Source organism: Procambarus clarkii, chromosome 94 (assembly GCF_040958095.1).
Source record: "Procambarus clarkii isolate CNS0578487 chromosome 94, FALCON_Pclarkii_2.0, whole genome shotgun sequence".
Classification (NCBI taxonomy): Eukaryota; Metazoa; Arthropoda; class Malacostraca; order Decapoda; family Cambaridae; genus Procambarus; species Procambarus clarkii.
In genome coordinates, this window is record NC_091243.1 from 4304530 (window position 1) to 4332033 (window position 27504).

The following is a 27504-nucleotide window of genomic DNA, read 5'->3' on the forward strand; positions in this document are numbered from 1 at the left end:
CTGTTATTTGACCTGTCTCAGTTTTTAATGGACCTATCCTTTCCCTAGTCTTAGTACGATATAACTGAAAAAACCCTTTAGGATTTGTCTTTGCTTGCCCTGCTATGCGAACTTCATAGTTTCTTTTTGCTTTCCTTATCTCTTTTTTAACATTTCTAACCAGTTGTACGAATTCCTGTTCTAAAGTGACCTCCCCATTTTTAATCCTTTTGTACCAAGCTCTCTTTTTACCTATAAGGTTCTTCAAATTCTTTGTTATCCACTTTGGGTCATTAGTATACGATCTATTCAATTTGTATGGTATACTACGTTCCTGTGCTTTGTTTAGAATATTCTTAAATAAGTTATATATTGAATCCACATCGAAATCCCCATTTAAGTCACCTATCGCTGGGTTCATGTCTCGCTCCAAGACCGGCCCACACCCCATACCCAAGCCTTTCCAATCAATTTGACCCAAAAAATTTCTTAGGCTATTAAAATCAGCTTTTCGAAAATCTGGCACTTTAACAGAATTTTCTCCTACTGGTCTATTCCATTCTATGCTAAATCTGATTTCTTTGTGATCACTGCTCCCTAGCTCACTCCCTATTTCGATGTCATTAATTTGCGTTTCCCTGTTAGTTAACACTAAATCTAAAATATTATTTTCCCGTGTTGGTTCCTTAATGTGTTGCGTAAGAAAGCAATCGTCAATTAATTCTAGAAAATCTTCTACTTCACTATTCCCTGTTTTGTTCAACCAGTTTATTCCGCTAAAATTAAAGTCACCCATGACATAAATACTGTTAGATCTAGATGCTCTAGATATTTCATCCCATAGATGCTTTGCTTCCATTCTGTCTAAATTTGGTGGCCTATATATTACTCTATTTAGGAAATATATATTTAGGAAAGACTTGGGTAAATACTGGTTCAGTAACAGGGTTGTTGATTTGTGGAACCAATTGCCGCGTAACATTGTGGAGGTGGGGTCCCTCGATTGTTTCAAGCACGGGTTGGACAAGTATATGAGTGGGATTGGGTGGTTATAGAATAGGAGCTGCCTCGTATGGGCCAATAGGCCTTCTGCAGTTACCTTTGTTCTTATGTTCTTATGTTCTTATGTACCTTACCTGAATAAACATATTTATATTTATATATTTATTTATTTATATTTATATATTTATTCATTATAATGTTTGTGCTGAATGTAGAACATGAAAAACATATTTTTACTCTGAAGACGAGTGTTATACTCTAATTCTATGTCAGTTGGAATATAACCAATCACAGGCAAGTAGGCCTCTGACGTCATGCCAGACAGAGGAGCATCAGCATGCTCCCAGCAGCCTCAGTTATCTTCACAGACTCAGAGTAGGTGGACCTCGGCTGGCCAGATATATACCTTGTTGTCTCGGTCAATAAATATATACAGAAGCGATTACTGTGTCTACATTCAACCCGAACAAGGCAAACGAATACGAGGAGTCACAATAACGTGGCTGAAAAATATTGACCAGACCACACACTAGAAACTGCAGGGACGACGACGTTTTGGTCCGTCCTGGACCATTCTCAAGACAATCGACTAGAGAATGGTCCAGAATGAACCGAAACGTCGTCGTCCTTTCACTTTCTAGTGTATGGTCTGGTCAATAATTTTACTCTAAAAAAGTATTATTTTATAACGAAATTAGACGAAAATAAGAAGCTGGTGACGCCAAAGGAAGTTGACGGTCCAAGCGACAATGTTTGCTGGTGATATGAACCTCCTGTACCTACCTAACCTACGCAACTTACCCAAACATAACATAACCTAACTAAACGTAACCTATTCAAACATAACTTAATATAACCTCTAGGCAACAATATATCTTGAATCCGTTAGTCTCCGTGGTGTAGTGGTAAGACACTCGCCTAGCGTTCCGCGAGCGCTATGTCATGGGTTCGTATCCTGGCCGGGGAGGATTTACTGGGCGCAATTCCTTAACTGTAGCCTCTGTTTAACGCAACAGTAAAATGTGTACTTGGATGAAAAAACGAAAAAACGAAAAAGCGGCGGGGATCGTATTCCAGGGACCTGCCCGAAACGCTACGCGTACTAGTGGCTGTACGAGAATGTAACAACTCTTGTATATCTCAAGAATAATTTTGTTCATCTTGGATAAGTCGCTCCACAACATTGTCGCTTGGATCATCGACTTCCTATGGCCTCTCATGCCACTTAGTTTTTTTTTTCGTCTAATTTCATTATAAATGCGTATTATTTCAGAGTAAAAAATGTTTTTAGTGTTCTACATTCAACACCAACAATATAGTGAGTAAATATATCATATTTCTTCATTACTTACGTAATGCAAGGAAGCTTTGGGTAGCTTTGAGTAAATTTGGGTAGATTTGGGTAATTAGACAAACCGATGGTACACTACTTATTTCCTTATTTCTATAATTATTAATAAGTTGACACTCTAATACATAATCATCAAAGGTGATTGATTGATTAATGTTAAGCCAACGAGGTGGCTATTCACTGGCATGAATAGCCCACAAGTGGTAGATTTTATTATGTATTTTTAGTGAATGTATACTAAGGTCGCGTTTAAATCGTCAGGCATGCTATCACGGGGGAGGATAGCATGTTAATTCCCCAAATTAGAAACCTTTCATACGAAGAAAGATTAACAAAGCTTAAACTGCATTCACTGGAAAGGCGAAGAGTTAGAGCCGACATGACAGAGGTTTACAAGTGGATATAAACTACTTGCTACAGAACAAAAAAAATTGTATTTTGCATCTACATCTCAGTAGATTCAAAATACATCTCAGTCTCTAGTTATAAGGGCGCGAGTCTCGTTTCATTACCGGTCCACCTCCCATTGTTAGGTCTGCTTTCTGCTAAAGTTTGTTTTTTATATACATTCTGCCCAGCTTCGGAAACATAGTTATGTTATATAAATACTTACATAGTGTTAGCTATATGATGATATCGACAACTATTTTGCGTAACAATCTCCTCTAAAGATTAAATTTGTTTAAGAAACAAAATTGTCACGTTAAAAAAAATTTAAACACTGTGCAAAAAAAAATATATGAAAAGCAAAGTAAATGATCATCACAAAGAGAGAGCGAGCGAAGGGCCCGCAAGGAGAGCGCGAGCGAAGGGCCCGCAAGGAGAGCGCGAGCGAAGGGCCCGCAAGGAGAGCGCGAGCGAAGGGCCCGCAAGGAGAGCGCGAGCGAAGGGCCCGCAAGGAGAGCGCGAGCGAAGGGCCCGCAAGGAGAGCGCGAGCGAAGGGCCCGCAAGGAGAGCGCAAGCGAAGGGCCCGCAAGGAGAGCGCGAGCGAAGGGCCCGCAATGATCGAGAGCGCGAGCGAAGGGCCCGCAATGATCGAGAGCGCGAGCGAAGGGCTCGCAATGATCGAGAGCGCGAGCGAAGGGCTCGCAATGATCGAGAGTGCGAGCGAAGGGCGCGCAATGTTCGAGAGCGCGAGCGAAGGGCCCGCAAACAGAGCGCGAGCGAAGGGCCCGCAAACAGAGCGCGAGCGAAGGGCCCGCAAACAGAGCGCGAGCGAAGGGCCCGCAAACAGAGCGCGAGCGAAGGGCCCGCAAACAGAGCGCGAGCGAAGGGCCCGCAAACAGAGCGCGAGCGAAGGGCCCGCAAACAGAGCGCGAGCGAAGGGCCCGCAAACAGAGCGCGAGCGAAGGGCCCGCAAACAGAGCGCGAGCGAAGGGCCCGCAAACAGAGCGCGAGCGAAGGGCCCGCAAACAGAGCGCGAGCGAAGGGCCCGCAAACAGAGCGCGAGCGAAGGGCCCGCAAACAGAGCGCGAGCGAAGGGCCCGCAAACAGAGCGCGAGCGAAGGGCCCGCAAACAGAGCGCGAGCGAAGGGCCCGCAAACAGAGCGCGAGCGAAGGGCCCGCAAACAGAGCGCGAGCGAAGGGCCCGCAAACAGAGCGCGAGCGAAGGGCCCGCAATGATCGAGAGCGCGAGCGAAGGGCCCGCAATGATCGAGAGCGCGAGCGAAGGGCCCGCAATGATCGAGAGCGCGAGCGAAGGGCCCGCAAACAGAGCGCGAGCGAAGGGCCGGCAAACAGAGCGCGAGCGAAGGGCCCGCAAACAGAGCGCGAGCGAAGGGCCCGCAAACAGAGCGCGAGCGAAGGGCCCGCAAACAGCGCGCGAGCGAAGGGCCCGCAAACAGAGCGCGAGCGAAGGGCCTGCAATGATCGAGAGCGCGAGCGAAGGGTCCGCAATGATCGAGAGCGCGAACGAAGAGCCCGCAATGATCGAGAGCGCGAACGAAGAGCCCGCAAACAGCGCGAGCGAAGGGCCCGCAATGATCGAGAGCGCGAACGAAGAGCCCGCAATGATCGAGAGCACTAGCGAAGGGCCCGCAAACAGAGCGCGAGCGAAGGGCCCGCAAACAGAGCGCGAGCGAAGGGCCCGCAAACAGAGCGCGAGCGAAGGGCCCGCAAACAGAGCGCGAGCGAAGGGCCTGCAATGATCGAGAGCACGAGCGAAGGGTCCGCAATGATCGAGAGCGCGAACGAAGAGCCCGCAATGATCGAGAGCACTAGCGAAGGGCCCGCAAACAGAGAGCGAGCGAAGGGCCTGCAATGATCGAGAGCGCGAACGAAGAGCCCGCAATGATCGAGAGCACTAGCGAAGGGCCCGCAAACAGAGCGCGAGCGAAGGGTCCGCAATGATCGAGAGCGCGAACGAAGAGCCCGCAATGATCGAGAGCGCGAACGAAGAGCCCGCAATGATCGAGAGCGCGAACGAAGAGCCCGCAATGATCGAGAGCACTAGCGAAGGGCCCGCAATGATCGAGAGCACTAGCGAAGGGCCCGCAAACAGAGCGCGAGCGAAGGGCCCGCAAACAGAGCGCGAGCGAAGGGCCCGCAAACAGAGCGCGAGTGAAGGGCCTACAATGATCGAGAGCGCGAGCGAAGGGTCCGCAATGATCGAGAGCGCGAACGAAGAGCCCGCAATGATCGAGAGCGCGAGCAAAGGGCCCGCAATGATCGAGAGCACTAGCGAAGGGCCCGCAAACAGAGCGCGAGCGAAGGGCCCGCAAACAGAGCGCGAGTGAAGGGCCTGCAATGATCGAGAGCGCGAGCGAAGGGTCCGCAATGATCGAGAGCGCGAACGAAGAGCCCGCAATGATCGAGAGCGCGAGCGAAGGGTCCGCAATGATCGAGAGCGCGAACGAAGAGCCCGCAATGATCGAGAGCGCGAACGAAGAGCCCGCAATGATCGAGAGCACTAGCGAAGGGCCCGCAAACAGAGCGCGAGCGAAGGGCCCGCAAACAGAGCGCGAGCGAAGGGCCCGCAAACAGAGCGCGAGCGAAGGGCCCGCAAACAGAGCGCGAGCGAAGGGCCCGCAAACAGAGCGCGAGCGAAGGGCCCGCAAACAGAGCGCGAGCGAAGGGTCCGCAATGATCGAGAGCGCGAACGAAGGGCCCACAAACAGAGCGCGAGCGAAGGGCCCGCAAAGAGTGCGCGGGCGGAAACGGAGGGCCCACAAAGAGTTCGCGGGCGGAAAGGGAGGACCCACAAAGAGTGCGCGGGCGGAAACGGAGGGCCCACAAAGAGTGCGCGGGCGGAAACGGAGGGCCCACAAAGAGTGCGCGGGCGGAAACGGAGGGCCCACAAAGAGTGCGCGGGCGGAAACGGAGGGCCCACAAAGAGTGCGCGGGCGGAAACGGAGGGCCCGCAAAGAGTGCGCGGGCGGAAACGGAGGGCCCGCAAAGAGTGCGCGGGCGGAAACGGAGGGCCCGCAAAGAGTGCGCGGGCGGAAACGGAGGGCCCACAAAGAGTTCGCGGGCGGAAAGGGAGGACCCACAAAGAGTGCGCGGGCGGAAACGGAGGGCCCACAAAGAGTGCGCGGGCGGAAACGGAGGGCCCACAAAGAGTGCGCGGGCGGAAACGGAGGGCCCACAAAGAGTGCGCGGGCGGAAACGGAGGGCCCACAAAGAGTTCGCGGGCGGAAAGGGAGGACCCACAAAGAGTGCGCGGGCGGAAACGGAGGGCCCACAAAGAGTGCGCGGGCGGAAACGGAGGGCCCACAAAGAGTGCGCGGGCGGAAAGGGAGGGCCCACAAAGAGTGCGCGGGCGGAAACGGAGGGCCCACAAAGAGTGCGCGGGCGGAAACGGAGGGCCCACAAAGAGTTCGCGGGCGGAAAGGGAGGACCCACAAAGAGTGCGCGGGCGGAAACGGAGGGCCCACAAAGAGTGCGCGGGCGGAAACGGAGGGCCCACAAAGAGTGCGCGGGCGGAAACGGAGGGCCCACAAAGAGTGCGCGGGCGGAAACGGAGGGCCCACAAAGAGTGCGCGGGCGGAAAGGGAGGGCCCACAAAGAATGCGCGGGCGGAAAGGGAGGGCCCACAAAGAGTACGCGGGCCCGCAAAGAGTGCGCGGGCGGAAACGGAGGGCCCACAAAGAGTGCGCGGGCGGAAACGGAGGGCCCACAAAGAGTGCGCGGGCGGAAAGGTAGGGCCCGCAAAGAGTGCGCGGGCGGAAAGGGAGGGCCCGCAAAGAGTGCGCGGGCGGAATGGGAGGGCCCGCAAAGAGAGCGCGAGCGAAGGGGCCTGCAATCACCACGCGAGCGAAAGACCCGCAAACTGTCGCTGTCACTGTGACTCAAGCACCAGGAGGTTCATGGTGCATCTTGCGTCTCACGAGCCTTGTCCCTAGAGCTGGAAGTGCGTGTGCACTCAGGGACGGTCCTGCCTTGATTCCTCTAAGTAGAGTTTCATTCCTTCTTCCCAGCCGTGTTGGTCTGCGAGCTGTTGAAACTTTTCGAACTCCACCAAACACGTAATATACTGCTCCATATACTGCTCTGGGTAGAGCGTACGGTACAGCATGCATACTACAGCAGAGAGCGGGAAGAGTAGGACGAAGCAGGCAGCCAGGATGAGGCAGAAGAGGATGAGTGTCATTTCACTGAGGAGTGGTGTGAGGGGATGCAAGAGATAGCCCAGGAAGAAGAATGGTGCCGCGAGCGCTGTTGTGACCACCAGGCAGGCCAGACCGGCAGTTCCCAATACTATTATCAGCAAGTGCAGCAGTACCTTGCCCAGGAACCTCGCTATTCCCCGCAGAACCCTCTGTAGCCATCCTTTTCTTTCCTCTGTTCTCTCTTTCCCTTCGCCTACTTTCTTTTCTTCCTCCTTGGCTTCTTTCTCCTCCTTCTTTGCTTCCTTCTCCTCCTTCTTTGCTTCCTTCTCCTCCTTCTTTGCTTCCTTCTCCTCCTTCTTTGCTTCCTTCTCCTCCTTCTTTGCTTCCTTCTCCTCCTCCTTCTTTGCTTCCTTCTCCTCCTTCTTTGCTTCCTTCTCCTCCTTCTTTGCTTCCTTCTCCTCCTCCTTCTTTGCTTCCTTCTCCTCCTTCTTTGCTTCCTTCTCCTCCTTCTTTGCTTCCTTCTCCTCCTTCTTTGCTTCCTTCTCCTCCTTCTTCGCTTCCTTCTCCTCCTCCTTCTTCACCTCTTTCTCCTCCTTTTTCGCTTCTTTATCCTCCTTCTTCTTAGCTTCTTTCTCCTTCTTCTTCGCTTCTTTCTCCTTCTTCTTCGCTTCTTTCTCCTTCTGCTTTGCTTCCTTCTCCTTCTGCTTCTCCTCCTCCTCCGTGTCTCTTGTTTCCCTATTCGACTTCAGAAAATAACCAACCATGTAGACGGGTCGGTAGCTCTTAGATGGGTCAGGCGAGGGTAGAGGGCCACCCACCCAGTGGTGCTGGAGGGCTGTCTTGAGATCGAGGAGCGAGCCCTGCGGCAGGAAGAGGGTCTTGAGGGCGTCCACCAGGCCGCGGCCCCACCTGCGGCAGGAGTTCAGGGCCAGCAGCAGCCAGTAGTTGCACGACACCCCCAGGAGCACCATAAAGGTCATTGCCATGTCCCACAGCCTTTGGGACAGGCCGATCCGCGGGCTCTGGGAGGGGTCCTCCATGATCAGTAGGCTGTGGGATGGGTCCTCCACGATCTGAAGGTTGTGGGATGGATCCTCCACGATCTGAAGGTTGTGGGATGGGTCCTCCACGATCTGCAGGCTGTGGGATGGGTCTGCCATGATCCACAAGCTGCGGGAGAAGTCCTTCACGATCCGTAGGCTGGAGGAGAAGTCCTTCACGATCCGTAGGCTGGAGGAGAGGTCCTTCACGATCTGTAGGCTGTGGGATGGATCCGCCACGATCCACAAGCTGCGGGAGAAGTCCTTCACGATCCGTAGGCTGGAGGAGAAGTCCTTCACGATCCGTAGGCTGGAGGAGAGGTCCTTCACGATCCGCAGGCTCCCGGACGAGTCGTCCAAGTTTGCGAGACTGCGGGAAAGCGGCTTCGATGGGCGGAACGCTGAGAGCAGCGTCCTGTACAAGACGATGACCCCCGTCAGGGCGATCACGGCCGCCACGAGGATGGCCAATACCACGGGCACCTTAATACGGAAGTGGCCATAGATCAACCCGGTGTAGAAAATTGTGTTGTCCTGCAGCAGCCGTCTCCTGTAATGCAACTCCCAGGCCTGCGGCACAGTACCTACCAGCGGCAGACTGTACCACAGACGTTTCCACACACTCCAGTTGGAGGGTGACCCTCCCAGCAGCAAGGCCTTGAAGGCGCCCGTCCACGTCTCCTGCAGCATGTCCACCTTAAACCGAAGATACCAACACCCGGCCTGCACCACAATACACAACACCAACGCAGCGATGCTCACCTTCTTGAAGTTTTCCATTGTTGTTGAATTGAAACTACTATTTGTTTTTGTGATTTTTAAAATGAAACAAAAACTAAATTAAAAAGTGTACTTTATTTTGTCGGAAAGAGAGTTTTCTAAGTAGTGTAAACAGTGCATGTTAGGAAATGCCACACATAGTAACATTTGGCATTTACTGAGCTCAAGGAAACAATAATAATTACATCAGAACCCAGTTTTAAAATATCACTTAAACCTAGTGGAAATATCACAGCTTTATAATTGATGTTGATGGAGTGTGTTAAGGCACTTAAAACACTTATGAAAACTAGTTTCCAGTTGTCTAAGGCATACTTTAACACAAGCGTCTTGAGGATTACAGCTAAACTGAATTTTTTTTTATTTTAAATTACAAATAGTTAATTATAAACACGAGAGATAAAGAAAGGCAAATTGAGCATGACACAAACTGATAAAGATAAGTAATAAGTAGTGACCAACTTAACTACATCATGAAGGTATAGTTACAAAAGGTTTTTCCATTAAATTCTTTAAAATACTAGAGCACACTAAGAAAACGAACAGAAGCTGCATCGTACACCATCTCAGGAAGTTGCAGGATTCACTGCGTCTCAGTTATGGCAGCAGACCAAGATGCAAGGCCCTGGAAGCTCACCAATCATGTAGCTGGAATGTGTGGAGGCAGAGTCGAGGGAGGTGCTAGGACTATTGACAAGGGGGAAGGTGCTAGGACTATTGACAAGGGTGCTAAGACTACTAACGACCTCTTACACTCACCCCCCCTCCACACACACACACACACACACACACACACACACACACACACACACACACACACACACACACACACACAGATGGAATGCATTAGGCAGTGATGTGGTGGAGGCTGACTCCATACACAGTTTTAAATGTAGATATGATAGAGCCCAGTAGGCTCAGGAACCTGTACACCTGTTGATTGACGGTTGAGAGGCGGGACCAAAGAGCCAGAGCTCAACCCCCGCAAACACAACTAGGTGAGTACACACACACACACACACACACACACACACACACACACACACATACTCCCGGAGTAGCCTCCTGCTGGATGCGATCGCAGAGACTTCCCGAATTGGCTGATTGTGCAATTTATCACTTAATGCCTGCAAGGTGAGACAATTTGAGAAATAAACGCACGCGAATGTGTGTTTCTACTCGCATAGTCATCACTTTTGACATATATATATATATATATATATATATATATATATATATATATATATATATATATAATATGTAAAAATGTTAAACAGAGAATATCAAGTTCGCTGTAAATGGTCAGAGATTCTGTTTTTTTTATGCTTTACCTCTCAAAAAATAGGTTTTACATTCAAGTGATTTTGTTTGTAAATATAAAGTTGAGTTGCGTCGTTATAAAATGTCTTACAAACACATTAATTACTGTAATGGAAACCGATTTTTGTTTCATCTTGTGTACAGATACACACAAAAAATTGAAACGGGAATATACTTATGTTTATTGCTCGAAACAATTGCTCTTGTTTCTGTTGCTGAGCGGGAAACGATCGCCCACGTCACCACCTAAAAGGTTGTATGTGCTGGTGATATCCTAATGTTCAAATATATATAATACAAAGAGATAACTAGCAACAGTTGTGCGGCACTTGGGTCCCATTTACTCTGATTTTGTGAATTATTTTCCAAAAGTGTTATTGCCTATTTTATTAAAATAGTGAGCAATAAAGCTGAACATCATTCTCCCATTGACACAACAGTGATATCAGAACGTTAGACTCTGAAACACCAGAGGTAATCAACCGGATCACAAGTTTCAAGTTCCCCGGGTGGGCACGTCATAACATCTCAAGATTCCCAGGGTGGGCATGTCATAACACCTCAAAGTTCTCCCTGGAGGGCATGTCAAAACACCTCAAAGTTCCCCTGGAGAGCATGTCATAACACCTCAAAGTTCCCCCTGGAGAGCATGTCATAACACCTCAAAGTTCCCCTGGAGAGTATGTCATAACACCTCAAAGTTCCCCTGGAGAGCATGTCATAACACCTCAAAGTTCCCCTGGAGGGCATGTCAAAACACCTCAAAGTTCCCCCTGGAGAGCATGTCATAACACCTCAAAGTTCCCCTGGAGAGCATGTCATAACACCTCAAAGTTCCCCCTGGAGAGCATGTCATAACACCTCAAAGTTCCCCCTGGAGGGTATGTCATAACACCTCACGGTTCAGGAGTATTGTGTGGGGACAACACCAACCCTGACACTGCCTGTCATCTGACATTTAATTAACCCGTGACAACTTTAGCACATTAGTGACTTGTGGATTATATGTCTAGTCGATGAGAATGCTGGTGTTCGTCTTTAACGATGGGTTATGCTGGGTAGGATGTTGTGGGTGTTTGCCCATCATCTCCGGGTTGCCAGCCAGGAGCTGATGCAGGTACTCAGGGTTCACTGGTGGGTTTTGGGGCATGTTTGGACGACGATTCCTCAGGGTATCGGCCTGCGTGTTTGGTGGCATCTTTTCCTTGCCATCTGGAAGTGCTCCAGGTGGGCCCTGCTGAATCTGCTTTTTATACAAAGAAGGATCTGCCAGTCTTGTCATCAGCTCGTAGAACCTGGCATGACTAAGGTGGCCCTTCACACGATACAGAAGATAAATGTCGCCAATCTTGCAGTTCTGCGAAACATTATGCAAAAGCTTTCGAACGTTCTCGTTGGCATGGGCAGGCTTGGCAGTGCGTAGAAGGTAAATTCGCAGGCATGGAAGCCACATGAAGAGGAGGAAGATGATGTAGCAGCAGGTGATGAAGGTCAGGATGATCAACCACACCCACAGTAACAAGAACACCTTCTCGTACAGCTCCATGATGGTGAGGTGACAACCAAACGTCTCAGAACGTTTGTTTACCAACTGGTTTTTGCTAGTAAGTTCACAAGAGGCAAATGGAGGGAATGTTTGAGACATGTAATCAGTGAATGTCTGTGGATCTCTGTCGAATGGGTAGGCCTTGAAACCGTACTGAATAAACCGGCCCTGAAGAATGAAGTCCATGTACTGCATAGCAAAAAGGTCAACAGCCAACGCCAGGACATTGACTCCGAGATATTTCCAGTAGAGGCCGTCGTGAGTCTTGAGGTTAAAGATGATATATCTTGCTGCTCTCTCCACCAACTCTCTCTCTGCTTGGTCATATCTGTGAGCGTTGGCAGCAAGGTCTTCCAGCAGTTTCTTACACCTCGCGTTGTCGAAGTTCTTGGATACCTTTCGTGGGATGTAATATACTCCAGCTAAGACGAGGAGCGACCAAGATATCCAGCGGTAGAAGAGTATATACCTCCTGGAGCCATTCTCTTCTACATAAGGGTAAGAGAGGCAGATATTGATGTAGTCGAGACGGACTTGTGTCTCAGCGTTGAAGTGCGACACGCAGGTGATGACGTCGCGGTGATACCTGTTGAGGACATAAGCCAGATATAGTGACTTGCCTAGAATACAAATAGCTGCAAATATCTCTACACAAGATAAAACACGAAACAGTGAATAGAAATTGGACTAGTTTAGATTGTGGAAAGTCCTGGGTAAATGCTAGTTTGAAAACTGGATTGTTAATTTGTGAAAACAGATTTCACAAATCTGTATTGTATGCTTGTAAGGGGCAGTAGCACTGCCCCTTACAAGGTAGATCCTGTTTATATCTAACTATGACTCGAAACAATCTAGCGACCCGGTGTTTTATGCTGTTCATAGTTTCAATGCATTAGTACTATTATTTTCTAACAAATACATTATATACTCAAATATGGCCTAACAACACGTAACTAAGAAATACTGATGAAAAGTACAATTAACTTAAATACTTAACTGACATTCAATAAAACACACAACTGCTATTCAAAAACTATTCATTAAGCATTATGTATCATGTTAGCAGGATGTATTATACGTGTAGAACGCGAGTGGGCAAAATAAAATGTTGCAAGTTGCCAGGAGGAGAGTGAGTGGGCAAGATAAGGATATAACGAGGGGACAAGAGTAGGAGATAGTGTGTGGGCAAGAGTAGGACGGTGAGAAAGACTTACCAGGAGTACCAGACGTTAAGGAAGACTTACCAGGAGTACCAGACGTTAAGGAAGACTTACCAGGAGTACCAGACAGTGAGAAAGACTTACCAGGAGTACTAGACGATGAGAAAGACTTACCAGGAGTACCGGATGGTGAGAAAGACTTACCAGGACTACCGGACGGTGAGAAAGACTTACCAGGAGTACCAGACAGTGAAGAAGACTTACCAGGAGTACCGGATGGTGAGAAAGACTTACCAGAAGAACCAGACGGTGAGAAAGACTTACCAAGAATACCAGACAGTAAGGAAGCCCCCCATGCTTGTAAGGGGCAGTAGCACTGCCCCTTACAAGGTAGATCCTGTTTATATCTAACTATGACTCGAAACAATCTAGCGACCCAGTGTTTTATGCTGTTCATAGTTTCAATGCATTAGTACTATTATTTTCTAACAAATACATTATATACTCAAATATGGCCTAACAACACGTAACTAAGAAATACTGATGAAAAGTACAATTAACTTAAATACTTAACTGACATTCAATAAAACACACAACTGCTATTCAAAAACACAACGTAATCAGAAAATGTAAATGATTTAAACCTCTCTAAAATAATGTGTAAATATAATGGCAAGGGGAAATATATTCCAGAAACACTGATAGCGCACATTGTAACCCAGAGTGATAGCACAAAATCACCCAGATATATATATATATACCTTGGTGATTTTGATAGAGGATAACAGGGAGTGGTTACCGAGAGGTGCGTAATAGTAATATAATAGGATGTCCTAATATGGATAAATACGAGTAGTGATCATCGGTAGATAGGTGGATGCATTAAGCAGGTCAGTAGAAGTAGATGAAATTGGTTGGTAGGAGGATGTATTAAGCATTATGTATCATGTTATCAGGATGTATTATACGTGTAGAACGCGAGTGGGCAAAATAAAATGTTGCAAGTTGCCAGGAGGAGAGTGAGTGGGCAAGATAAGGATATAACGAGGGGACAAGAGTAGGAGATAGTGAGTGGGCAAGAGTAGGACGGTGAGAAAGACTTACCAGGAGTACCAGACAGTGAGAAAGACTTACCAGGAGTACCAGACGGCGAGAAAAACTTACCAGGAGTACCAGACGTTAAGGAAGACTTGCCAGGAGTACAGTACCAGACAGTGAAGAAGACTTACCAGGAGTACCAGACAGTGAGGAAGCCCCCCAGCAGGAGACAGAAGGTCCATCGGTAGTGCATCCTCAGCACCAGACCGTCGCAGGTGGCAGCACATATCTGGTTGGCTCTGGTCTTGAAAAGGTTAAAAATGCTCCCCAGGATGGAGCGAATATCCACACTCGCGCCAATGGACGGCATCCTCGCTCCTGAAGACAAATAGTCAATGTCAAAAACTGATCCGCAAACGAACACTTAAAATGAAATACATTAAATTGAAATATTGTGTGTGTTGCAGGCGATGAGTCACAATAACGTGGCTAAAGTATGTTGACCAGACCACACACTAGAAGGTGAAGGGACGACGACGTTTCGGTCCGTCCTGGACCATTCTCAAGTCGATTGTGAGATCGCAATCGACTTGAGAAGGTGAAGGGACGTCGTCGTCCCTTCACCTTCTAGTGTGTGGTCTGGTCAACATTGTGTGTGTTGGGTGCAACATACTCGAGTAGAAATTCTTTTAGTAACAAGTGTATACAAGAAAATAACCCTAACGTGATGTATATCAGTAAGAAAATCAACTGGAACAATAAAGTGATTCGAACCAGCGATCAAAGGTTCTCCTTGCTGCGCACCTAACTCCTGTACCACGACACTATCTTAAATGATACAACTTGGAATTCCACTGAATCCGCAGGAAGTCTGAAGGCCCCTACTGAAGCCAGTCCAAGCTTTACATATGACTCTCATGCAGTATTATGTGGAGAAAAGTAGTTTTTCAACCTGGGATTCAGTGGAATCCCAATTTGTATCACTATGTCGTGATACAGGGGCAGGGTTAGGTACGCGTCTGTCAGTACCTTGGTAGCTGGTTCCAGTCACTTCAGTGTTCCAGTTGATAACACGTCACGCGGACGAAGTCTACAGAGGGGTAGTACAGGTTAGTGGACACGTTCAACGCTCCCAAACCTGGGAGTTTCCGAGCGTTATATGACAAAGAGTACTGGGAAAACGGGACACCTCGAGCGTAGCTCTCATCCTGTAACTTCACTTAGGTAATTTACGTATATCCGTGGGAGCACCAGTGGACACGTACATCACTGGGACGTCCAGTGGACACGTACATCACTGGGACGTCCAGTGGACACGTACATCACTGGGACGTCCAGTGGACACGTACATCACTGGGACGTCCAGTAGACACGTACATCACTGGGACGTTCAGTGGACACGTACATCACTGGGACGTTCAGTGGACACGTACATCACTGGGACGACCAGTGGACACGTACATCACTGGGACGACCAGTGGACACGTACATCACTGGGACCACCAGTGGACACGTACATCACTGGGACGATCAGTGGACACGTACATCAATGGGACGACCAGTGGACACGTACATCACTGGGAGCATCAGTGGACACGTACATCACTGGGACGTTCAGTGGACACGTACATCACTGGGACGACCAGTGGACACGTACATCACTGGGACGACCAGTGGACACGTACATCACTGGGACGTCCAGTGGACACGTACATCACTGGGACGTCCAGTGGACACGTACATCACTGGGACGTCCAGTGGACACGTACATCACTGGGACGTCCAGTGGACACGTACATCACTGGGACGACCAGTGGACACGTACATCACTGGGAGCATCAGTGGACACGTACATCACTGGGACGTTCAGTGGACACGTACATCACTGGGACGTCCAGTGGACACGTACATCACTGGGACGACCAGTGGACACGTACATCACTGGGAGCATCAGTGGACACGTACATCACTGGGACGTCCAGTGGACACGTACATCACTGGGACGTCCAGTGGACACGTACATCACTGGAACGTCCAGTGGACACGTACATCACTGGGACGTCCAGTGGACACGTACATCACTGGGACGTCCAGTGGACACGTACATCACTGGGACGTCCAGTGGACACGTACATCACTGGGACGTCCAGTGGACACGTACATCACTGGGACGTCCAGTGGAAACGTACAGTGGTGAAACGTAACCATGTATATTCAACGTTTTTCCGTACGTATAACCAATGAACGTGTACGGACTATGACTCGGACGTTCAGGCAGCGAGCACGAACGTTAATGGTATAATACCCGGGATAACACGCTCTAATGGATACGTTCACCACCAGGGGTGACATGACCGTTCACCACCAGGGGTGACATGACCGTTCACCACCAGGGGTGACAAGACCGTTCACCACCAGGGGTGACATGACCGCTCACCACCAGGGAAGACATGACCGTTCATCACCAGGGGAGACATGACCGTTCACCACCAGGGGTGACATGACCGTTCACCACCAGGGGTGACATGACCGTTCACCACCAGGGGTGACAAGACCGTTCACCACCAGGGGTGACATGACCGTTCACCACCAGGGGTGACAAGACCGTTCACCACCAGGGGTGACATGACCGTTCACCACCAGGGGTGACATGACCGTTCACCACCAGGGGTGACAAGACCGTTCACCACCAGGGGTGACATGACCGCTCACCACCAGGGGAGACATGGCCGTTCATCACCAGGGGAGACATGACCGTTCACCACCAGGGGTGACATGACCGTTCACCACCAGGGAAGACATGACCGTTCATCACCAGGGGAGACATGACCGTTCACCACCAGGGGTGACATGACCGTTCACTACCAGGGGTGACATGACCGTTCACTACCAGGGGTGACATGACCGTTCACCACCAGGGGTGACATGACCGTTCACCACCAGGGGTGACATGACCGTTCACCACCAGGGGTGACATGACCGTTCACCACCAGGGGTGACATGACCGTTCACCACCAAGGGTGACATGACCGTTCACTACCAGGGGTGACATGACCGTTCACCACCAAGGGTGACATGACCGTTCACCACCAGGGGTGACATGACCGTTCACTACCAGGGGTGACATGACCGTTCACCACCAGGGGTGACATGACCGTTCACCACCAGGGGTGACATGACCGTTCACCACCAAGGGGAGACATGACCGTTCATCACCAGGGGAGACATGACCGTTCACTACCAGGGGAGACATGACCGTTTACCACCAGGGGAGACATGACCGTTCATCACCAAGGGTGACATGACCAAAGGGAAAACAAAGCCATTCGGACGTGCAGTGAGGTAGCGTCAACCAAGAAACTTATATAAACATCAGAGATAATGAAGCAATTAAATTCCGATATGAATTTCCTGTGAAATCTAGAAAAAAACGTTTTTACCCCAGAGACTCGTCAATGTTGATGTTGTGTTATTGATTAATTGGCATAAACGTTTTCTAGCACAGTTTATGACTACTGCTTCTCTCACTCTCTCTCTCTCTCTCATAAGAACATAAGAACAAAGGTAACTGCAGAAGGCCTATTGGCCCATACGAGGCAGCTCCTATTCTATAACCACCCAATCCCACTCATATACTTGTCCAACCCGTGCTTGAAACAATCGAGGGACCCCACCTCCACAATGTTACGCGGCAATTGGTTCCACAAATCAACAACCCTGTTACTGAACCAGTATTTACCCAAGTCTTTCCTAAATCTAAACTTATCCAATTTATATCCATTGTTTCGTGTTCTGTCCTGTGTTGATACTTTTAATACCCTATTAATATCCCCCCGGTTATGTCCATTCATCCACTTGTAAACCTCTATCATGTCACCCCTAACTCTTCGCCTTTCCAGTGAATGGAAAGGCGAAGAGTTAGGGGTGACATGACATGACTCTCTCTCTCTCTCTCTCTCTCTCTCTCTCTCTCTCTCTCTCTCTCTCTCTCTCTCTCTCTCTCTCTCTCTCTCTCTCTTTCTCTTTCTCTCTCTTTCTCTCAAAAAAATAAATAATAATAATTATAATTGTGATTTGTTGAGGTTGAGATTTGTTGAGTTTGGCGTAGAGTCAAGTTTGGCGTAGTCACTTTTTATGCCTCTGATGGGCACGTACCCAACAGTAATAACCCAACCCAACGTACCCAACTGGGCTAAATTAGATGAAACCAGCCTCAAGCTTCTGGACTAACAGATTGTACTAAAAAGCAGGGAAATTAAGGAAAATGCATAGGTTCGTCCCCTTTATATCAATCCTAATTGAGTCGTATATATGTCTAGCCTACAATTTAAATAATCAAGTGAACCTAAATCTATTATGTCACCCGGATATCTGTTTTCACAAATTTAATGTTAACTAAAGATAAAGTTAATCCCTCAGATTAGAAACTTATTTTATGAAGAAAGATTGACAAAGCCTAAATTACATTCTCTAGAAAGGCGAAGAACTTGGGGGTGACATGATAAAGGTTTACAAGTGAATGAATGGACATAACAAAGGGGATATTAATACGGTATTAAAAGTATCAACACAAGACAGAACACGAAACAATAGGTATAAATTAGATAAGTTTAGATTTAGGAAAGACCTGGGTAAATACTGGTTCAGTAACAGAGTTGTTGATTTGTGGAATCAGTTACCGCGTAGAGTGGTGGAGGTGGGGTCCCTTGATTGTTTCAAACGTGGGTTGGACATGTATATGAGTGGGATTAGGTGGTTATAAATAGGAGCTGCCTCGTATAGGCCAATAGGCCTTCTGCAGTTACCTTTATTCTTATCTTATGTTCTTAAATAAACACTCTGGTTTTCACACTAGCTTTTACCAAGGACTTTCCAAAATTTAAAATAGTACAATTTCTATTCACTGTTTCGTGTTTTATCTTGTGTAGAGGTATTTAATATTTTATTAATATATCACTTGTCATGCCAATTTATCGACTAGTATATTATTAATCGCAGCGTTAGTAACAAGACACCTGGTGTGGTTCTCAAGCTATATCTTGCTCTAGTTAGGCCCCATTTAGATTATGCAGTTCAGTTTTGGTCGCCATATTATAGAATGGATATAAATTCACTTGAACGTGTCCAGCGTAGGATGACTAAGTTAATTCCCCAAATTAGAAATCTTTCATATGAAGAAAGATTAACAAAGCTTAAGTTGCATTCACTGGAAAGGCGAAGAGTTAGGGGTGACATGATAGAGGTTTACAAGTGGATGAATGGACATAACCGGGGGGATATTAATAGGGTATTAAAAGTATCAACACAGGACAGAACACGAAACAATGGATATAAATTGGATAAGTTTAGATTTAGGAAAGACTTGGGTAAATACTGGTTCAGTAACAGGGTTGTTGATTTGTGGAACCAATTGCCGCGTAACATTGTGGAGGTGGGGTCCCTCGATTGTTTCAAGCACGGGTTGGACAAGTATATGAGTGGGATTGGGTGGTTATAGAATAGAAGCTGCCTCGTATGGGCCAATAGGCCTTCTGCAGTTACCTTTGTTCTTATTACAGCCATGTCACCCCTAACTCTTTACCTGTCTAGAGAAGGTAAATTAAGCTTTCGCAATCCTTTTAATATGAATTTATGTCCATTCCGTAGTATGGCAATCAAAATTAAACTCCGTAATTTAAATGGAGCCCAACAAAAGCAAAGATGTAGCTGTAGTTAAAAACATTAACTGTTTTTAGGTTAAATATTTTACTAATCGTGATCCCTAGATCCTTTTTCGCAGTTAAAATACTGTCTAGCTGATAGCTATAAACTCTGACATCATTACATAGCTTTAGAATCCAACGTTTGTCAGAATTAAACTGCATCTGCCGCTCTTTCGACAGATTCAAAATCCAGTTTGGACCGCTGCCCTTGGAATTTATTCTTCTCCCGATTTTCTTATCGTCTGCAAATTTGCTGCTCATTCCTAAATCTAAATCGTTTGTATATTTGGTAAACAACAGAGGACCCAGGACAGAGCTTTGGGACACTACAAATGTGTCTCACTCTGATTTAACCCCATATATAATAACTCTGTTTCCTTTGATATATCCACGCCCTTACTCAACTTAACACCTTATAACAAATTTATGATATATATTATATTTCAGTCACCTGTGTACTAGGAGACTCGAACCACCGACTACACGAGCGTGAGGCAGAAGCTCTATCGATCTTGCTATGAGTAGTCTTAATAAGAAAATATTCCAGAAGCAACTAACCGCTGCCCAGATGGAATTCTTGACTTTCCCTGACTACTACTACTACTAGGTCGATAGAGCTTCTGCCTCACGCTTGTGGGGTCGGCGGTTCGAGCTTTCTAGTGCCCAGGTGAAGGAAATATTTATTCCCATGGTAGTGTGGTTGTATTCTAATTTTCAATGATAAATCATTTTGGGGCGTAAAAACGGGACGACTTAAAACTGCATCCTGGTGATCCCAAGACGCCTGCCTTAACTCACTCGGCCACGATAGGACAAAAGCCTATCAACTCGGAACTATTGAATTTACTTAGAGATTCATATGCAGGCGATGAGTCACAATAACGTGGCTGAAGTATGTTGACCAGACCACACACTAGAAAGTGAAGCGACGACGACGTTTCGGTCCGTCCTGGACTATTCCCAAGTCGATTGTCTACTACCTACTTAGAGGTTGTAGAGGCCATGAACTGGAGTCCACTCGGATTCTTATAGTCTAGCGATCACCAGATCACTGGTTCAAGTCACCCATTTGCCTCAAAATTTTCATTTTTTTTTTTGGGGGGGGGAGGGGACTTTCTCTCTCACATAATATATTTTATTCACTTGGGCTATTTAGAGCCTCGAACACAGGACCACATAAGTGGTTGTCCATAACTCTACCCACTACACCGCTGAACACCCACAATAAGGATCTCAAAGATACGCAACTGGTATCCAAAAAGGTGCCATGACAGGGTGCCAAACTTACCCTACGCAAAATCTCATGGCATCGCTAAATAGAATTTGAGTTTTGAGTCAGATAGTTAATGGTAGAGAGACGAAGGATGCACTTATCAACATGAAAATCCTACTGACCCCGATGAGGCTCTTTTCCGGTCAGAATATTAAAGATTGTTATTATGGTGTTAATAATGACCCCTGTTCGTGACAAAGTGGTTACGAGGGGGCCGCAACAGTGTCAAGACTGGAGCCCCCTTGGGGCAAATCTATTACTTTGTATGTCGGTAATTTGGGTGCTATAATTGGTGAAAAAATAAAGAGTTCAGAGACCACTTTTACCACCATGGTAAAGTACGTAGTTCACGCTGTCTCACTTAATAACAAAATCACTGCGAGCACAGTATCATTGCCAGTAGTCCGACACAACGTTCACTCACTAAATTACTGGTGTTGGTAAGGTGTTTCCGGCGCGTCCTCCCGTCCCGAGGAGCACTGAGCGTCTGAGCTGCTGGTATGTGGTGACAGAGCACACACCGGGAGAGAGGGAGAGATAAGAGTGAACACCTCACACTCACTCCAGTTACGTATCCAGTGGCAACAATTCCCTCCCGGGAAATGTTTTTAAACGAAAATGTAAAAAGCCTCCCAAACGTTACAGCAAGATGGGAACAAAATGGGGAAAATACTGACAAACCCCAATAAAATACCGTTCTGTTCAATAGGCTGCTGAGCCAGTTCACTTGGAGCCATCAACACTGGAAACTCATTGAAACGTGTACAGAACCCCACTACAATCCTGGGGTATGAAATATCGCTACTAAATTCAACCAAATATATAAACGAGAAATCAGTAGTGGCCAAAGCGCAACTAGCAATGCTTTACCGTTTCCAACAGGCCCCACCGCGCGTGTAACTACTACTGTACAGGATGCTCATGAAGGCCACTCTTAGAATATCTGTGCACCCCGCTTAATCTGGCCAAAAAATCCAACGCGGTGAAGCTACAGCGTTCAGAACAGTGTTGCGATTTGTAGCTAATGTGTCCATCATGGGCAGAGTGCGAACTAGCAGCCTTCATGCCAGACTGATGATTGAACCACTGAACATTCGCCTACACAGTCTCTCTGTCAAACAGCTGTACAATATGTATTATAGAATTATTAATTTGTATGCAGAATATAAGAAAAACATGAAAATAAGTGTGTATTTATTGTTTTACTGGGTGGAGACGCTCTGTAAGTCCGCGTCTGGCACTTGTCAATGCCTGGGTGCTCAATTTTGCTGCTTCTTCCTGATTTATTCACTGATGTTTCATTGATAGTTTCATCACTTTTTCTGTATGTACATCCACAGATAGCTTTTATATCCATATTTGCATCATTCATGTAAAACCCAGGCAACAAATTTGTTAAATTTTAATATAACCGCATTACCGTGAATCAACAATTTACGATAACCGCAGTCAAAGGGTTAAATGTTGATTGATTGCCTTTTCTAGGTGAGCCCAGGGTAGGTAGGTAGGATGTACCTACCTATCTGCGAGGGCCCCCTTTGCAGCCCACAACACCACAAGTTATGTAATGCACCACCAGCCACCACACAGGACAAGGAGGATGTCTCTTCGGCAAAGGGTTAGAAGAGACAGCCACAACAGGAACCACCCAAGGGCCCAGAATTCTAAGTAACTTGCCAAAGGAAGAACAATGGGAACCACCAGCTCCGTTATACACTTAGGATCCACGAACTGAAACCTAAGAACTGACACTGAAGTCCAAATCAGTGAACAAACCCCGAGTCATCACACTACCATAGCACTGCTCTCCCGTAAGATTGATCAGCAAGCCTGGTTGATACCTGCTTGATGGGGTTCTGGGAGTTCTTCTACTCGCTAAGCCCGGCCCGAGGCCAGGCTTGACTTATGAGAGTTTGGTCCACTAGGCTGTTGCTTGGAGAAGCCCGCAGAAGGCTGCTTGGAGCGGCCCGAGCGGCTGTGGTGGGTATGGCACCGGGCTGTGGTGCCATACCCACCACAGCCCGGTTGGTCCGGCACTCCTTGGAGGAATAAATCTAGTTTCCTCTTGAAGATGTCTACGGTTGTTCCGGCAATATTTCTTATGCTTGCTGGGAGGGTGTTGAACAACCGCGGACCTCTGATGTTTATACAGTGTTCTCTGATTGTGCCTATGGCACCTCTGCTCTTCACTGGTTCTATTCTGCATTTTCTTCCATATCGTTCACTCCAGTACGTTGTTATTTTACTGTGTAGATTTGGTACTTGGCCCTCCAGTATCTTCCAGGTGTATATTATTTGAAATCTCTCTCGTCTTCTTTCTAGTGAGTACATTTGGAGGGCTTTGAGACGATCCCAATAATTTAGGTGCTTTATCGCGTCTATGCGTGCCGTATATGTTCTCTATATTCCCTATATTTCAGCAATCTCTCCTGCTCTGAAGGGGGAAGTGAGTACTGAGCAGTACTCAAGATAGGACAACAAAAGTGACTTGAAGAGTACAACCATTGTGATGGAATCCTTGGATTTGAAAGCCATCCAGCTACGCCAGCACTGACACTCCGGTCAGTGTGCCGCCGTGCGCTACTGACCCGACCAGTAGCCGCTGTCTCCGGCTACAACAACCCAACCACTTGGGGTGGACGGTAGAGCGACGGTCTCTCTTCATGCAAGTCGGCGTTCAATCCCCGACCGTCCACAAGTGGTTGGGCACCATTCCTTCCTACCCCCCCCCCGTTCCATCCCAAATCCTTATCCTGACCCTTTCCCAGTGCTATATAGTCGTATTGGTTTGGCGCCTTCCCCTGATAATTCCCTTCCCTTCCGGCTACAACAGCGAGACACCCATGGCGGCCAAAAAAAAAAAAATATACGAGCACATCATGTGTCATCATTCATCAACCATCCCTCCCCCCCCCCCTCCCTCACACACAAATTCACACAACAGTAGCATGATCACCAAAATATCAGAAAAAGAGGAAAGGGCCGACCTGGTGCTTTGCCTCAGAAAAAGATATAAGATCGTGATCTTTTAAGTTGAGGGTGGCTTTTTCCAATATATAATTCATGCTTGTGCAGGAAAACACACGTTGGGCATCACCACAGTTGATGCAGTGAGCTCGGGTTATCTTGAGGTTATCTTGAGATGATTTCGGGGCTTTAGTGTCCCCGCGGCCCGGTCCTCGACCAGGCCTCCACCCCCAGGAAGCAGCCTGTGACAGCTGACTAACTCCCAGGTACCTATTTACTGCTAGGTAACAGGGGCATTCCGGGTGAAAGAAACTTTGCCCATTTGTTTCTGCCTCGTGCGGGAATCGAACCCGCGCCACAGAATTAAGAGTCTTGCGCGCTATCCACCAGGCTACGAGGCCCCGGGTAGAGGAACAATCTGTCTTAGAATGGCCAGGGACACTACACAAGGGCACAAGGACGCCTCACTACTGCACTTTGTGGATCCCTGCCAATATTTCCTGTACCTATTGCACAGGCGATAGGTACTGGAATATAAGTACCATCCCCCTATTGGTAGGTAGGTGATAGGTACCATCCCCTCATTGGTAGGTAGGCGATAGGTACCATCCCCCAATTGCGGAGAGGGGCATGTATTCTTAACTGGAGCAACTGACAACGGCAAGAATGGCTGAAAACTGAAGGGTCCTACTATCAACAGTGGTAGTAGGGGTTGACAACGACAACCACGAGGGGGGTCGAGTAAATTAATCAACCTGCAGCATAGGATAATTTTGGGCCTCGAGCTAATTCTTAATATCCTCATGGTCGTCTTTAAGTCCCCTGTCCCCAATCACATGGTGAGAGAGAATGACTGTGCCGGTGCTGGCATTTAACTGGACAATTTTTGAAACCCAAATCGGGGTCTCATCAATGCAGAACAAAGTGATTAAGCCTCTAAGCTGCGTCTTTTGAAGGCAAAGGGGGTGTCACTGACGTGTGTGCCAGTTCGAGTGAGGTTAAAGGTAACATTGGTATCCAAAGAGTCTATAAGGTGCTTAAATATATGTGAATCATAAGGGCAGGTGTATAGACATCATCACAAACATCAAAATATTTAGGCTGTGTAGCGAGACCAAACAGATCATGATATATAGCAGTGGTTGAGGGAAACGTGTATGTTTGAGGGCGAATATGTCGTCTTGGTCCCCCCATTAAGGTGCAAGTGTAACAACCAATGATGGAGTCACTCCAGATGATGAGGTGGTCACCAGCGCGGGACTTGGGGTTCGACCATGCCAAGGAAGTGGCAGTGGGAGTGGATTGGAGAGGAGCAGTTGGGTGAACGAAAGATGAAGTCGGGACTGGGCCGACCTTAACCAAGGATGCGAAGCCCGATCTTCCATTACTGTCCGACTCTGTAGTCTGGTCGCCACCCCAAGACCTGTGCTTGAGAAGTGGGTTTACTTTCCATATGCATAATTTTCTCAGAAGTTTGTTCCCGGAGCCAAGGTATATCACCTACCTGGGCAACAAGGGAGGCTGAGCGTTAGCCGGTTAAGGAAAGGACCCGTCCTCCCAAGTGGTGACCCCAAATTTTAACAAGAAAATCCTGCCTCACCGTACACTCTCACACCAGTGCAGACATATTTCTCCATTTCAGCTCAACCAGGACATCCAACCTACCTCCAAGAGCAGCGCTTCATGGGCGACCCTCCAGCAGACGGTCCAATGACTCGAATGGGTACCTTATGTATTTAATTTCGCAAGTTCAACACCAGGAGAGGGAGAGGAGTCGGAGCCGAGGGTATTGTATGTGTGGCCGCTTACTACGACCTGGGAAACCCTTTGAGAGCCAGGACATAGTATGCAGGCGATGAGTCACAATAACGTGGCTGAAGTATGTTGACCAGACCACACACTAGAAATTGAAGGGACGACGACGTTTCTGTCCGTCCTGGACCATTCTCAAGTCGATTGAGACTTGAGAATGGTCCAGGACGGACCGAAACGTCGTCGTCCCTTCAATTTCTAGTGTGTGGTCTGGTCAACAGGACATAGTAATACCAAAAGAGGCATATTCACAGGACTTTATTGAGGGACATGACTCAGAGAAACAGAGGTGATCATCTTGTTAGTGGAACAAGGCAGTTCTGATAATAAGATGCAGGTTTCTGACTTCACAAGTGCCCACGAGTTGATCTATCTCATCAGTGTCAAACAGGAGGCCACACCAATATGTCTGGGAACCCAGGAAAACTCTTCTGTCTTGTTCCTGCTTTAAAAGAGATACAACCAATGTTGAGTTTCCATCACTGCAGAATGAGAAGGGTTTAAAAGACTCTAAGGCCATGAACTTCAAAAGTCGACTACAAGACCAATCGTTGGTACGTGGAAAGTAACTGCCTCAGATCACACAAAATTGCATCAAGTTCTGAAGTAAAAATAGTCTTTGGAAGGTGGGTAAAGTAGCATAGGGTTTGATATGTTCTCACAGGAATGGGCTATATATGTTCTCACGTGGAATGGGCTATATATGTTCTCACATGGAATGGGCTATATATGTTCTCACATGGAATGGGCTCTATATGTTCTCACGTGGAATGGGCTATATATGTTCTCACATGGAATGGGCTATATATGTTCTCACATGGAATGGGCTCTATATGTTCTCACATGGAATGGGCTATATATGTTTTCACATGGAATGGGCTATATATGTTCTCGCATGGAATGGGTTATATATGTTCTCACATGGAATGAGTTATATATGTTCTCACATGGAATGGGTTTTATATGTTCTCACGTGGAATGATCTATATATGTCTGTAACAGATTCTGTATCCAGGATTACTGTGTTTATTTGTTATTTAGTATTGATAAGCTTGTGTTTGATCAGTCGTAAATTCGTTATTTAATTATAGTAGAAATATTATTTAATTAAATTGAGATATTAATGATTTATATAAATTAGTCTTTTTATTAAAAAATACCAACAAGTTTAAAACGTAGTGATCTTCTAAGACACTACAACACCTCATGACTTGTTCCACGTGAGTCGAGAGCAACTACACCCTCCTCCTTTGAAGATTAACTGGAACAAGGGGTTAAGGTCCAACTATAGGCCCCTCAGCCCTACAAGGTGACAGCCAACCTGCTGAGAGAATGAGATATATACACACTGAGAGGTGTATCCTGCTTCTCAGTGTATATGCTCTGAGAAGTTTATTTTAGTCCTAAGCTATGTTTAAGACTGAAGTTTGTTTGCTGGGTGGTCAGTAAGCTATTTTGATAGAACCGGTAACTGGTCAGAGGTGCCTTGACTTCAGCTACAGCTTGGTCTTAATCCCAGTACAGTGAGTTGTGCCTCAAGAAATACCTTTCTAAGCAGTCTTTCTTGAGGGACTGTATTAAAAGCTTTGCTTGTCACGTTGACAGTGAATCCTTTTCACTGTCAACAGCATTAAATATGCAGAAATAAAATGAAAGCAAATTTGTCGAATATGAGCAGCCCTTAGTAAAACCTTGTTTTGATTCACTTATTAATCTATGTTTTTCATGATGTAGATTTTTGTGATTATCAAATAAAGCAATTTTCCCACAATAGACAGTTAGCTAATTGGCCAATAGTTCGACACAAGTGATCTAGCTATCTCCCTTCTAAAAAAATCGGAACCACCTTAGCAACCCTCCACGACTCTGGTCCTTATTCAAGTTCAAGTACGTTGTATTGAGCCAATTAGATACATTTCAAAAGGATAAGAGTAGCTTAGTTTCTTTCTACCCTCTGGTACTTTACTCGACTCCAGTGAGTTATTAA

General features: G+C 47.1%; 4 protein-coding genes across 5 annotated transcripts in view; 1 reads left to right on the plus strand and 3 right to left on the minus strand.

Annotated features, from left to right (window-relative positions):
* Positions 1 to 21300, minus strand: part of LOC138349507 (innexin inx2-like) — a 36973-nt gene extending 15673 nt beyond the window's left edge. Inside the window, exon 1 of the mRNA XM_045729333.2 lies at positions 21163 to 21300. The gene's annotated coding sequence lies outside the window, so the exon portion shown is untranslated. The remainder of the gene's footprint in view (positions 1 to 21162) is intronic.
* Positions 3072 to 6538, plus strand: LOC123747216 (zinc finger CCCH domain-containing protein 13-like). Its single transcript, XM_069319843.1, has 2 exons — positions 3072 to 4357; positions 5089 to 6538. The coding sequence occupies exons 1-2, from the start codon at positions 3072 to 3074 to the stop codon at positions 6470 to 6472; spliced, it is 2670 nt and encodes an 889-aa protein (XP_069175944.1). The 3' UTR covers positions 6473 to 6538.
* Positions 6512 to 8708, minus strand: LOC138359889 (uncharacterized). Its single transcript, XM_069319682.1, has one exon. It carries the CDS (start codon positions 8697 to 8699, stop codon positions 6693 to 6695), a length of 2007 nt encoding a protein of 668 aa, XP_069175783.1. The 5' UTR covers positions 8700 to 8708; the 3' UTR covers positions 6512 to 6692.
* LOC123747272 (innexin inx2) lies at positions 8756 to 20714 on the minus strand. Of its 2 annotated transcripts, none has more exons than XM_045729331.2 (3): positions 20313 to 20714; positions 13955 to 14141; positions 8756 to 12151 (listed from the first exon to the last, which is right to left on the minus strand). In XM_045729331.2, exons 2-3 carry the CDS (start codon positions 14131 to 14133, stop codon positions 11029 to 11031), a joined length of 1302 nt encoding a protein of 433 aa, XP_045585287.1. In that variant the 5' UTR covers positions 14134 to 14141; positions 20313 to 20714; the 3' UTR covers positions 8756 to 11028. The 2 variants fall into 2 exon arrangements, with proteins under 2 accessions (XP_045585287.1, XP_045585288.1); XM_045729332.2 differs by lacking the exon at positions 20313 to 20714 and adding an exon at positions 14793 to 14973.
* Positions 21301 to 27504: the final 6204 nt, after the last annotated feature.

Bases quoted from the DNA above. Each gene is read 5' to 3' on its own strand.
- LOC123747216 (XM_069319843.1), top strand. From the start codon at position 3,072: ATGAAAAGCAAAGTAAATGATCATCACAAAGAGAGAGCGAGCGAAGGG. The intron at 4,358-5,088 runs GCGAAGGGCCCG...AATGATCGAGAG, and splicing joins CGCAATGATCGAGAGCACTA to CGCGAGCGAAGGGTCCGCAA.
- LOC138359889 (XM_069319682.1), bottom strand. From the start codon at position 8,699: ATGGAAAACTTCAAGAAGGTGAGCATCGCTGCGTTGGTGTTGTGTATT.
- LOC123747272 (XM_045729331.2), bottom strand. From the start codon at position 14,133: ATGCCGTCCATTGGCGCGAGTGTGGATATTCGCTCCATCCTGGGGAGC. The intron at 12,152-13,954 runs GTAAGTCTTCTT...TGTCCTCAACAG, and splicing joins CTCACTGTCTGGTACTCCTG to GTATCACCGCGACGTCATCA.